We start from the raw sequence: 13,977 nt of genomic DNA, 5'->3' as shown, positions 1-13,977 counted from the left end.
TAACAAAATTCAGAATTCCTCTTTAGATTCAAAAGGAGTCTGGTATCAAGGCTGTGGTGCCTGTTACTTTTTCTACTATCAAACAACTGTAAAACATTGCTACTTAACGAAGTAGCATGGGTAGTGTTCAGTGTATTTGGGAAGAAGTCAGCATGGATGGACTCTTGTACCAAATGATTGCGTTAATGGCCAACCAAAAAAAACACCTGTAATCTTCAAAGCTGTTTGTGAATTCATTTGTTTAGTCAAGCTATTTTGGTCATACAGGAAGACAGGAAGTTCTGAGCCGATCCACAAAATATCAGGCGTTATATATGCGAATGTCATCAGCTTGCTCATCCTGTCAGCTATTCTACTGAAGAGCAGTATCTGCATACCCTGCACACTAGAGAGAGTTTTACATAGGCACCAATCTGATAGTGTGCACATCTCTGGCATTCATGTCCAGAACAACTCAGTCACCCCGAATGAAAGACCTCCTGAAACTGAGATCACACATACAAGTCTCCTCCAACCCCAAACCACACCTATGCTTTATCACTTGTCACTTTATCTCGTAATGAAGTAATATTAATCCAAGAGCAGCCTCCTGTGGCAAGTTTGTGGGGCCTTATCTATATCATTGACTTTGCTGATTTGAATTGCTAACAGCAGGATGAAATCAAGAAACAGAACAGTTTCTACCAATGCATTACCATGCAAAGTACACCGACCTTGATTTGCTAGTACTGCACCAATTACATGCAAAGTTATTTGGCTTCGTTTCCTTTTGCCTGATCAAACTTTGTCATCTTCATATCTACGATACACCTACCTAGGCTAGCCCTCATACGTAGCATCCATAGAAGAATTTACAAATACAAGCGCGGGAAGCAGGCCACAAGGATTATCAACACCCCAGTAGGACCCTTCCTTGCAGTGCTTGTATTAATCCACTCTTTGGTGTTTCTTTGGTGTACAAAACAACACAAAGCCTGACAGCCCAGTCCTTCGAAGACAATGCCCAAATAGCTTTGAACAAAACTGACAGGCAATAATTCAATATTATGCAGGACACAAACCCACCCCAGATGATCACTCTCTCTAAATCCCTCTGCAGATTCCTCTCTGTTGTGTCCCTCCACAACTACAGAACACCATGGCCTTCCAAAATCCCTTCGTTTTCCGAGTATTCAAGATAAGAACTACACCGTCTCCCACTCAGACAGCAAGTTTCTCCAACACCTCCTTCATTTGTGTGTATCCTCCAACTCAAGCCCTTCCTCTGTTACATATTCTAAATGTCACCAAGCAGCAATTCACGGAAGGCAGTAGCTAAGCCAAGCTACTAAAACTGAAGGCCAAGAACTGAAGGGGTATCCTAGCTATTCAGTGGAAAAACACTGCTCACCAACAGCATCTTTGCAGTTCTCTACATTATAACACAGGGAATAGCCTCCTTCTGAGCTTTCACATCTCAAAAATTGAACGCCTGAAAAAGTCTTGTATATTACATTACAGTATTTCAGACCTATCAATTCCTCTAGCTTTCTCCCCAAGAAGAGAAACAAGGAACTTCCACGTAAGACTCAGAGAGAGTCAAGGCTTGGCAGAACACAACGTGCTACAATTAAAATATTCCTTCATAAAAAAAAAAATAAAGCTGATGAGAAATCGAATTGATGTGCTCATGGAGAATTGATGCATAGAAGACTCCTCAAAATGCTTTTCTTGGTTAAAGTCCAGTTTATGTCATTACTGGAAGCCATATAAAGTTCAACACCTTGGTGACAAGACATGATGTTTACTTACCGAGCTGTTCTTCTTGATGAGGCAAAATATGTTGCTAAGGATACGTGCGCACATTATAAGGTCCTTCTGCTCTTGTAAATGCATGTGGAGATGATGTAAAACTACTGGAAGAAGGATATATCGAGAATCTGGAATAAACGAAAAAAATTCTGAGTAGGATCTTCTCACAGAATCATTTCATCTTAATGTAGACATACAAATGCGTCTTCTGTCCAAACCTGTATTTCTGACAAGCAAATGTTTCTACTTGCTTTAATGAGAAGCTTTTACTTCAAAATCATATTATTCTAAAAATAAAAAGAAATACTTGAAGAATGAGCAATATTCAGAAAAGCAGCATATCATACAGGCAAACACCACTGTATGGATTTTTTACATATGATTAAAATTATATATTTATTGAAGTACTAACACAATAATCCTTAAATTCAAAATAATGGGTAATTATTCTCTGGTGCTCCTTAATCCTTTGCAAGCCGAGGTCACAAAGGACATCACTATGATGTACCATTATTCTGCAAATGAGTTCCAATTTACAGGCCACAAGTACTTCCAGATTTCTTCTGGGATTATTTTTTCCAAGATTTCCCTAGCCCATATGAGAAATTTAGATCTCTGCTGTCCACATGATTAATTTGCTTTTTCTTTAAAAAACATTTTTTATAAGCACAAATCTTTAAAATGTTACTTTCAGTTCTGTATTCTCTCAGAATCATATGATGAAAGAATTACACTAACAGGCTGTATTTTCTCACCTCTTTTTGTAATTAATGAAAATATTAAATAAGAAGAGTCCTTAAACTTGCAATGCCACATTAAACATCTATTTAAAATCTGATAAATTGAATGTGCTTTTTTTTCCATTTTATTGTTGCTTTTACAATTTTTCCGTAATTAAGAAATAATGTTCTCATTTAGATCTACTTGAATCTCTGTTATAACTTTAAAGATTATTACATGCTACATTATCTAGATATATCGCCTCTATTACAGTTCTTTTGTTCACTAATATCCTAATAGCCATCTAATTTTCCTAATTTTCTAAAAATTGAGTTCATCTAGCATAAAAACTACTCTTTTAAAATCATTTGGCCAACCATGCTTTGTTCTTGGCTTAGTCTTTGCATAAAAACTTTTTTTTCCCTCTATTTTTCCTGGGGAAAAAAAATATATATATATATAATATATCGTGACATCTCATTTTTCGAACATTTCTTTTATTTGCTGAAATACAGCACCGGTCTTGTTCTTTTTAACTCTATTCCCTGTTGTCATAATCTAATCACTGAAGACCAACTGTAAAGAGAAGCTGGTCTATACACATGGTTGAAATATCTTATTTCCCTCCCAAAATCTTGTGGCTCTTTTTTCAATGATTGTTTCATGCTTATTATCTAAGTAGTAGTTTCTTTAGTCTCCTGCTGAAGAAAAATGTAAACAAAGGCTGTATGACAACAGTCAAATAAAACCCCTTCAGTGAATCTAAAACGAGCGGTATTTAAACCCCAAACTGGGAAGGAAATAACCTCTGTACAGTTGCTGCTTCCTTTTGCAAGTGCCTCTGCAAGTTTGCATCCAGTTGGGCCTCAGAGTCCCTGTGTGCCTGTAGCACTGCAGATGAAGAGCAGCAGTTTCTACCAAACTAGAAGGGAATTTTTATCTCCTCATAACCTAGAGACACAGGCAAGCGTAGCCCCAAGCAGTTTTGGTAAGTAGAGCACGCACAGGTGACACTGCCCATCCCTGCAAGACCTGCAGTCTCAGAAAGGAAGCGGCCAACACGACGGCTGAGGGGCAGATACATGTTTATGACAGTGCCCAGTTCTCACCCCAGTTGCCAAATCTGTTTATTGGTTACTGATAGATGAAAAAAAAAAAAAAAGTCTGCAGCTGAGGCCAAAAACACAGGAGTCCCCATTTCTATAAAAATAGAAGAGCTAACATCGAGGCTAGAGGCAGGCTGCTCCATCCCTGCTTTATTCACGCCTTAGGAGGATCGAATTCTTGTCTAACTAGTAACCCAGCTTCTGCAGAAGAGATGAAGGGCTCACTGTGGAAAACAGCCTGCAGGTTTCTAGTTTCAGCAGTCTTCTGGGAGGCAGGAGATATGAATCTGTATATATGCCCAGAGCACTGTTACTCAGTAAATGTTCGAATCATCCTGCTACACCTCAAATCCGCTACACCAGAACGTGAGGAAAACCCGTCGCAGCCCCGTGCTACGGTGTTTCTTCTTGGTTAACTTGGTTAGCCAAGGTTTCTTCCTGGTTAGCTCAGCTCATCTTGAGGAGCACATGGGCTCAGAGCCCCATCTCCTGAGGTCCTCAGCACTCTTGAGGTACGGCATGAGGAACCCCATTTAGAAGAGCAGGGAAAGCACGGGGCTCGTCAATGACCAACTCCTTCACATGATCTGGCTTAAACTGTCCATGGTGTAACTGAGCATCCTCATTGAAATACTCCAAGTATCCAATTTTTTGCAAAAATGAGCTTGTTTATCCAAGACCAAGTGGATTAACAAAAACCATGTTACAGCAATTTGCAACTACACCTGGGAAAGAACAGGGTCATTCACTGAATTAGCCACCTTGCAAAACACAGCACTGGATATACTCCTTATAAATCCTTAATCTAAATACCTGTCTTGATCTGAAGAGGATAGTAGACATCACCACGGAGCCAAACACAGGACTACATGAAAAAATTCAGAGAAAACAGTGTTTAACGCTTGCCTCAAGTTTCTCTTTTTGGAATGGTGCAATAATTATAAGTCTAGCCATCAGTCACTGTCCTAATTTTTCTTCTGTGCAAGAAGCCAAATTAGCTGACTGTTTAAAATGCTAATGCTTGCCTTTACAAATATTATACACGAATAGAAAAAAAAAATCATGACATTGAGTTTTCAAGCACATGTCTGGCATAATTAAAAAGAAAGACTAGTCTGGCCAATCCTCATAATTTCCCTATGCAAGCTACATTAACATTAAACATTTAACCAACAGCACAAATTCCCATCTTGCTTTCTAGTCAGCAAAGAAATAAGTGCACACATAAAATTGGTCAAAATGGCCATGGAAAAGGAATTCTGTTATTTGGACATCGTAAGTGAAGTGACTCCTTGGACAGTAAGAAACAAGAAAGTTGCTTTTATTTCTGATAGCCTTACTTGGACAGTTTATGTTTGCTTGTGTGGAAGAACGACCTGATTCCAGGGAGGTAGAAGGAGAACACAATGGAGCCAACCGGGTGAAGACAAGTGACCAGTTGTCACGGCAATTTCAAAATCAAATGTGCTTGTTCTATGACGTGCATGAACGTTTTCAGAGAAGTCATTTTCTCATCTTAATGAAGATTCTCATTTTAATGAATTTTCACTTTTTAAAAAAAGGAATTGTCCATAGTGATAAAGAAAAAAAGATATGGTTGAGAAATTTGTCTCCACCATCCAAAATAAGAGACACAGAGGTTAAGCAATATTTCCAAAGCTTTTGCAAAATATTTTCTGTTCTCCATTTTTTGAAAATTTACTTATTTTATATATACAAATTTACATATCAGAGGTGTTGAAATAAGCACACAAATCTCTCTGAGGAGCAATGTACCTGATTGGGGGTGAGAAACGAAGAAATTAAGAATTAATCTGAAAAAATGACCAGAGTACTACTTCAGAAATAAATCAATATATAAAATCCTTATGCCTCGAAATGTTTTGCTTTTTTTTTTTGAAATCTGTGTTAATATATGAGGTTTAAATTAGTACTTGAATGTATTTTAACTAAATTTAGTTCAGGATTTGTATCAACTTCTTTCAATAATGATTGCCCAACATGTAACAACATTCATTCTGTGAGGTACAAGACATCAAATTATTCTTATTTCAGTTCTATATTCAGTTCTAAATGACTACAGAAACATAGTTTCTTATCATTATAGGAGACAGGTAGCTAGTGGCTGCTTGCATCTTTTAACATGTCTGTAGTTCTGACCCATAGCAAAAGCTTTAGTAAAATTGCAGAAATACAAACAGATTCAAGGTGAAATCCTATCCACTTAGGCCTCCAAATACCATATATTGCTGAGTGGAGATTCTCTACAGAGAGGCACACAGAGACCAGGAAAGGCATCCTAATGCATCTAAAATTGAACTAAAACATCTGTGCTTGGGCTCCTTAATCATCCCCTCATCTGATATTTCTGTTTTTTAACAAATACCAAATATATCTCCTGATTTCAGCAACACACAGTTCGTGTCAGCTGATTTCTACAGCAGTAGGAGCTGCAGCAGTAGGAGCAGTAGGAGTTGTTTCAAGAACTGCATTAGTTTTTAAGCCTGGGCATCATAAAATGTCTACAACTCCGATGTTACAATAATATCACTTTCTTCAAAGCTCCAGAAAGCAGAAAAGGTTGTCTAAGTGCCCCCCAATTTTTAATTTTTAGAAGTTTGAATAGTGGTTCACTGCCTTCCACCTAGCCTGCAGAGGTTAGCTGGAATTGCAGCTCGAAGTGTCCCCCATCTTCATCTGTAAGGCAGAATGTAATTATTTTCAGAGCAGCAAGTCTCAGTTTTATGTTAGGATGTATGTTAACACTGAGCATGAGCATGGCTTAGTGCAGTATGTGTTTTCCCGAGAGGTTTTTAAAAGGTCTTCCTTCCCTCTAGGAACAGACTGAGGCAAAGTCTGTTATTATTATCGCTATTTATTTTAAAACACTAGGGGCAAAGAAAGCAAGAAACTGAGCTCCCCACGACCTCTGAGCTTAATGGTAACTGAAATTACACTGTACGAGATGTTTGCAAGCATTTGTCCTAAGCTTCATATCACGGACAACCTACGTTATTGCCTGATACCTTCCACATGAATTACCCTGTGGAGTGAGAAATTTTATATTCCATTTGTGTACAACCACCTCCATGTGAAACTTACCACCAAACCGTCGTTGCTTTTGGAGTTGAAACCAACTCCCAGGGCTTCTTAATAATAAAGCTGGATTTAAACAACAAGCTAACACTTTTACAAAAGAAAGCAAAATTTATCATACAGCTGAGCAGCAGATTTACAGTTCCAAGAAACCCCCAACACTTTTTTTTTTAAATGTCCATTTACATGGCATTCTGTTATGCAATTATTTTCAGTCATTTGGATCCTCCAGTTAGGATGACTGAACCAGGAGAAGAGGAGGAAAATAGAGATGCACCTAAACCCATCTTCATGTTATCTGATCCTGAAGTAGCTTGGAAAATGGAAAACATGAGTCAGAGCATCCTTAGGATTGCTCCATTAATATCTTATTACCCATGCAGAGCATCAAAGGTTCGATCCATCTGCTGTGGGCAGAGCTGGTTCTGGAAGGGCAGTGTGGAAGCTTAGGAAGAAAAGAGGAAGCTGCTTTCACAACCACATCAGAGCAAAGCAGCCAAATTACCACAAGCATTTAGATATTTCTTGACCATTTTCTTGAGCTCATGCTTTTACTGTAAGCATTACGCATTTAAAAAGTAATATCTTAAGATCTTCTCGTTTCTGCTAAAGCATGTTAAAATACCCGATGACTTTGTTGGCCTTCATCAGTGTAATGGGCTTATCATGACTGTCTGTCATTTCTCTCCCTTAAAATTGAAACAGGAGTGTCAGGGCCACCACCACACAGCCATTTCTTCTGTTTCACATAGCAGACAACTATACTGCTATATACTGCACACACCAAGTATCACCCGCATCTCTCCCCAGGGAATCTTTCCATTCTCTCCAGTATACGATTATCTTTTAGCCTTTATGTAGTTTTTTTTTATGTGACGGTGAGAAAATAGAGGATCAAGAGTGTTGAGCTGCTAACAGTTACACAGATAAAACTTTCTTCTCAGAGAAGAAAAAAAAATGTTCTGAATTAGTAAAGTTTTGTCCTTTATAATTACATTCACAGGCATATTGCCACAGGCATATTGCCAGCAGTGGATCAAAACTACAGTTTTACAAAAATTAACCTTAAAAATAATAAAATCACAAAATTAATTAACTATTCCCATAAAATATGATAAACTGCCCACACAGAAATATGCTTCAAGGCTGTTACTTAGGAAGCACTAGAATGCTAGGCATTATTGCCTTTAGTATCTGATGACTTGCTTCTCAAGCATACAATTAAAGCTCCCCAAGTGCAGGCAGTCCCAAGTGATCTACCTGGGTTAGTGTATAAGTGGCTCTCCACTGTTTTCCCAATGCTCTGAAGCTTCACAGCCTGAAGAGCTTCATCCCCATGCATGATGGTCGGCAGGCTGCCCAGAGCGTCGTGAACCAAGTTTGCCACCTCTCTTACATCAAAGAGCTTCAAAAGTTCAGAGTACACAGATGGGAATGAGCTGAGAAATACAGCCTAGAGGAAAAGGGAAAAAACAAGCCAGTCAGATATTTCAATATAGCTTTGACATTTGCAAAATTTAAATAACTGCAGAAATGTAAATAACTGCAACAAAATGTCTATTTTTACGTTTCAAGGGCTGTTGGTAGCATTAAAATCGGTCAGACTTAAGATGTAACATCCTTTAGTGGGCTCACACCAGTGTCTATTTTGCTTTAAACATTATTTAATGACTATTCATTTTGCTCATGACAGAATGGAAGTAAAAAGCTCCACTTAGAACAAATATATTTACTATTTTCATATGCCTCATGATCTATGTATGAGAGGAGTTTTTCAGAGGATAACAGAAGCCACTTGACACCAGAACATGATTTGAGGGATTTGTTTAATGCTTTAAGATAAGGAAAAACAACTTCCCATTGTTCATTAAAAATGAATGTGGAGACAAAGCACTGAACATGCACAGAAAAGTTTCTTTGGATTTTTCTTCTATGCGATTTTGCTGTAAACATCTCACACCTGAGTGAAATGTGTTCGAGGGAAATCAGATAGAAGAATTTCTCCTGCTCTCTCTGCTTTTCCATTTCTTGGAAGAGCAATTTTATAGTGGGCTTAAGAAACAAATAACTTTCAACAGGTTGCAAGCAGCCACTAGGGAAATGGGTTAGGGAGACGGGGCAAAGCAAAGGAGGGAGAATGATGACTCACAGACTTGGTGAACTTTGCAGAACTTTTAACAGAGAGAAGTATTTCTTATGTGTTTTGCCTCTGCCCTTCAGGATGGACTGGGCAATTTTAGCAGCCTGGATTTAAATAAAGACACTAGCCGAGTACTAACACAGAGTTCAGTGAGATTTACAAAAAACATTCAGGCTGAGAAAGCCTTTCTGTTGGGTTGAATTTTCCAGTTCATATGTAGTTAAACCAAGATGTAAAATGACCAAAACGGAGTTTTTTTTTTTTTTTTTTTTTTTTTTTTTTTTTTGTATTCAGCAAGTCTGGCATGTCTGGAATTCACTGGAATTACCAAAAATGTGGTGAGAACCATTTATAATTCAAAAGCAAACATCCCTGGCAAAGATAATCCTAAAACTAATATTTAGACCCGGTGGTATGAAAAATTCACACTATAGGACAAAGGTATGAGGACGAGCTGAAAATGTCATTTTGTTGTAAAGAATCACATTTTCTTTCTTGGGCAATAGAAGTAAGGGCCTGGACACATTTTCCAGTGCATGTGGAAAGCAGTAAGAAAGCATTCCTGAAAACTTACTTGCAGTTGGGATAAAGCACTAGCCCCTTTGCTTTCCTGGGAGAGGAAGAAGCGCACGGACATAAGCAGCTCTTGGATGCAGCAGCGGAATTCCTCCTCATTTTGTCCACCAGTGGCAATAGAGAATAACCTTCGAGACTGAACTATGTATTTAAATATGTACTCCTGGGCCTGCAAGTGTCAATAGCAAAGATAACTCCCCAAAATGAAGCAGACATCTTTAAAAAGAACTATGATTATACTACTCAAGTAATGTCAACCATCTGAACCATGGTACTTTATTTTTGCCAAACCATTCAAAACCTTTCAAAACTACATTCTTAAAAATGCTTTTCAGTGGCATTTTGGAATCTCCATACACACACAAAAAAACCCAACCCACTTTATTTAACATATGGTAAACTGCAAAATCTCTGCTCCCCCTGTTCCTTTTCCTTTTCTCCCCTCTCCTTAACGTCTCTGACACGTTTTTGGCTACAGAAGCAATATTGCTAAGGCATGTAAGGCCAATAAAAGTAAGTTTAGGCAGCCTTTGGACTTTCTTGAACTTCATCTATTAAGAAGCGATTTTGTTTCAGCTGTTAACCAGGTAACAACAAAAAAAGCTTAGTTTAAGTTGCAAAACTGATCAGAGTAAATTAAATACACAGCCATTTCTTGGTAGTGAAAGTCAGCTAACAGCAGCACAGAAAGCACAGGAAGAAGACTTCATGCTGGCATTTTATTTCCCTTATCTCCTATCCCAAAGGGGACTACTCTTTTGTGCAGATCAGCTTGTCTTTGCACTGTGCTCCACTGATGGGGCAAAACAGGTGAAAAGGTGCAAGCAAGTCTCCATTTTCCACAGACCTCCCTGTCATCAGGATTAAACCATTAAGTCAGTGTGCTGGCTGCACCTAGACTCACAGCTGTGTCAGACAATACTACCAGAGTAATCGAGTTTTGATTTTTTTTTAGAAATCCTAATCATGTATACCCTCATTCATTAAGGAACGTACTGATTCAGACTCTAGTGGTAGTAAGTTCCACTGATCAATTTTGACAAAAGAGGAAGACAAATAAAATGCAATAAAAAGTATGTAATTCCTTAGAATTAATATTACAATTCCATCACTTATACCTACTGTATTACACTTCCTAGTATCAATCTGCTAGTCTCATACAAATATATCATATGCATAGTTGTCAATCACCTTTAGTACTTCCTGTATGTGTTCTTGGAGCTCCACTTCAGTGACCCGATCAATATGCCACTTAAGGACTTTTATAAGATCTCTAGAATATCAAAAAATTTTAGAATATAAAGGTGGAAAAAGAGATAACAACATTTAAAATGCAAACATCTTATATAAATAAGAAACACTCAAAAATAGAATTTAAATGGCAATGTTTTGATAGTAACAACAAGCCCATAACACATCTCATGGTCAATCTGCTGTAATATTACATAACGGTCCTCTAATGAACAGTAAATAATTGTAATAACATCAGCATTACATACGCACTAGAATGATTTCAACAGGACAGCAAAGTTAAGCTAAGCAAGAGTCTCTGCCAGGTGGGCACACCCCCGCTATTCCATGAATTAGCTTGTTAGACTTACTAAATCACATTGGATAAAATGCATTTTTTTTAGCAAGTAATAAATAAAGAGAGTAGGTAGGGGTTAAGTGATGCTTATGAGTGCACTGCACAGACAGCAAACAAGTGCAGCGAATGATGCTAAGGCTCCTGTGTTGCTCAAAGTCATTCAGGTAAAGAAAGCCATTGATATACAAATTAAGTCAACACTAGAGCTTTAGCAAATAATCTTTCTGTTACTTTTGTTTGCTTCTTTCTTTTTTAATGGCCTCAATCTGGGCCATTCATATAACTGTAGCATTTTACTTTTCATATTGTAGTTCAATTTAATACAACAATTGCTTCTGTTTAGTACCATATTGATCAATATTCAAATCAGTCAGAAAAAATACAGACTTTACCTGTATGCAAGTGCACCTGCAAAGTGACTTTCAATGTAAGTGTCCATTACTGGTTTAAAATGGTGAAACTTGCTGTCCTGCAGCAAATTTATTATGTGAACCTACAAGAGAAGACATTTAAAAAAAGAAATAGTTTTTTTCATTGAATTCTGAAATATTCAGAATATTTTTACTCATAACCACAAATTGAAACTCACCAAACAATCAAATACTTTTGATCCATATTTTTGAGAATTTTCATCTAAAATCCCAAATAAAGTATCTAATGTATCTTGAAGAAACTGAATAGAAAAGAAACAGACTGTTATTAAATATGTATTTTTAACCAGCAAGTAAATTATTTCTTTATATACTGCTTAAAGCCAAAGTGAAGGAAAGAAAGAATGCTACACACCTTCACTATTTCTGAACCATCAATTTCTTTCAGTTTTGAGAGGCAACCTGCAATTTTGTCCGGGTGGGTTCTCCATTTCAGAAGGTCAAGCATATCTCCTGCCAAAACAAAGGCAAGATTAAAGCTGGAAGTAAAGCAGAATTTAAGATTTTAAATTCTACTATTACAACCAACTCAGCAAAACTTGGCTTCACCAAAACAAGAGGAAACATCTCAAGAATTGCAGTAAAATGATCTGCCAACGAAAAATTCCCACTTTATCCTATAATGGCTCCACCAATAGGGACACGAAAACATGACACACGGTCATTAAAATCAGTCTCCTCCAGTAGCCATATCGTGCAGTTTTGCTCCGATTTGTCAGCTGTCACCTTCAGAGAAGTCAGTATTTTGTGGTCTGTATCCCCACGGGAGGATACCCTCCAGAGTCTCGCTCATCTGATGGCCAGAAACAACCCCCTAGTTACCAGCTCACAGGTAGTCACGTTTTTACGCCAACATCTTCCAGCATATTTTTAGAGAAAAAAAACATCATTCTTTTAAGGTTATTTTTTTTTAAAAAAAGCATGTAAACATAATTAGCACATCATACATCTGCTGTAAAGAGCTGCCATGTGTGTTACAGAATGATAGTTTTTGAGACTGAGTTCCAATGGCGTGGTACAAACGCTTCTTTCTCCTTTTTCCCCCACTGCTCAGCCCCTTGCTATGGTAGAACCTCCAACCAGCCTTCTGCATTTTATTATCCTGCATTACAATCTAATTCTTCTTTTCTTATTGTCCCCTCAAGGTCACCTCATTCTGCCTTTGAGCCTCTTTGAGCCTCACTCTCAAGTGAGGAGCCCTCTCAACTAGATACCAACAAACTTCACGAACCTACATCTGACATTCCCCCCTCCCAAAGCCCCCAGATCAATCCCAGAGTTAATTCTTCAGATTTCACAGTTTGCCTTCCTTCAGGGGGTCCCTTTACAGCATGACCTACTGTTTTCCTTTTAGTCAGTTATTTATGGGTTTTAAAATTCTTATTCTAATCTGTATCTATTCTAATTTCCCATGTGGTGTGTTACTGAACTCCAGATGGTTCAGATCTGCTACATTTCCTCTGAATAATACTTAAAAAAAAGTAAAAAAGGGTAAGAGAAAGGTTAAGGTGTTTATTCTGGCATGATAAGCTTTTGATAAATCCATCCTGGATTTTGAAGCATGTTCCATTTCGCTGCATGTCCATAAAAATCCTGTCACTCACACTGTCTTGTAAATATTTGCACAAAACTGATTAGACGGTGATGGCTGAGATACCATTTCTGCTTTTCCTCCTTTCTTAACTATAAGTCCTAGACTTGTTACTCCTGAGTCAAGTAATACATCTCTCTGCTTCACAGATACAATAAAAACCTTGCTGTATGTCTGGGAATATCACGTCCCACACCATTCATTATTAAAAAAACAACCCTGCAAATCTCAGCTTGACTTTTGGCAGTTTTCACTTTTGCCCGACACTAGCTCAACTCCAACCCGTTGCTGTTAATTTTCTCTCCTCCACTGTAGACGCTCACTGCAGACTCCTACCATGTTTCATACACTACCCATTGGAGCAGGTCTGCAGCAATTCCTGCAAGTCGTATTCTGAGCACAGAAGCTCCACACATATTTGAACCTCTGCATTAAATAAATCCCAAAGCTCCTTTGCATTCAAGTTGGCTCCTTCCATATTTCACTAGTCAGCTTTTCAGAACATCTCAGTGCCTGACCACTCTTTCTCAAAAAAGAAAATCTTAAAAACAACAGTCCAACCCTTTAATCAGTTTAAACTGAAACACTGACAAATTGATCACTGTCCCAAACCATTTCTTCTGAAATGTACTTAGGATACTAAGTACATATTAGCAATATAATAATAGCAATACTAATTGTGTCCTGCACAAATTGTTTTCATGCATTTATAGCTTTATTGTTGTTTTCTTTTACACTGCCCTAATATGGAATGCTCTGGACTAAATACACTAAGCAAGTACCCTACGATCCCATGTCTGTGTCAGAGACAGATACCCCTTAAAAGATTATGGTTAAATTACAGATCTCTTTATTCCTCCTACCAGGAATTTTGAAAAAACAAGGGCTACCAATTCCTAATGAAATCTATTTGTGTTTTGGATAGTTAAATAGACTTT

General features: G+C 37.8%; 1 protein-coding gene across 1 annotated transcript in view; it reads right to left on the bottom strand.

Moving 5' to 3' along the window:
• The window catches only part of DOCK4 (dedicator of cytokinesis 4), a 218,055-nt gene that overhangs the window by 60,458 nt on the left and 143,620 nt on the right, over positions 1-13,977 (bottom strand). The window contains exons 18-24 of the mRNA XM_088529928.1: positions 11,804-11,901; positions 11,607-11,690; positions 11,410-11,510; positions 10,621-10,702; positions 9,428-9,598; positions 7,974-8,166; positions 1,792-1,919 (exon numbers count right to left, since the gene is read on the bottom strand). Coding sequence (XP_088386054.1) covers positions 1,792-1,919; positions 7,974-8,166; positions 9,428-9,598; positions 10,621-10,702; positions 11,410-11,510; positions 11,607-11,690; positions 11,804-11,901 — 857 coding nt within the window. The remainder of the gene's footprint in view (positions 1-1,791; positions 1,920-7,973; positions 8,167-9,427; positions 9,599-10,620; positions 10,703-11,409; positions 11,511-11,606; positions 11,691-11,803; positions 11,902-13,977) is intronic.

The sequence above is a fragment of the Tinamus guttatus genome, unplaced genomic scaffold, assembly GCF_059628265.1.
Source record: "Tinamus guttatus ecotype Peru unplaced genomic scaffold, ASM5962826v1 Tinamus_guttatus_pri_ptg000355l, whole genome shotgun sequence".
Classification (NCBI taxonomy): domain Eukaryota; kingdom Metazoa; phylum Chordata; class Aves; order Tinamiformes; family Tinamidae; genus Tinamus; species Tinamus guttatus.
This window is presented reverse-complemented; position numbering and strand designations above follow the sequence as displayed.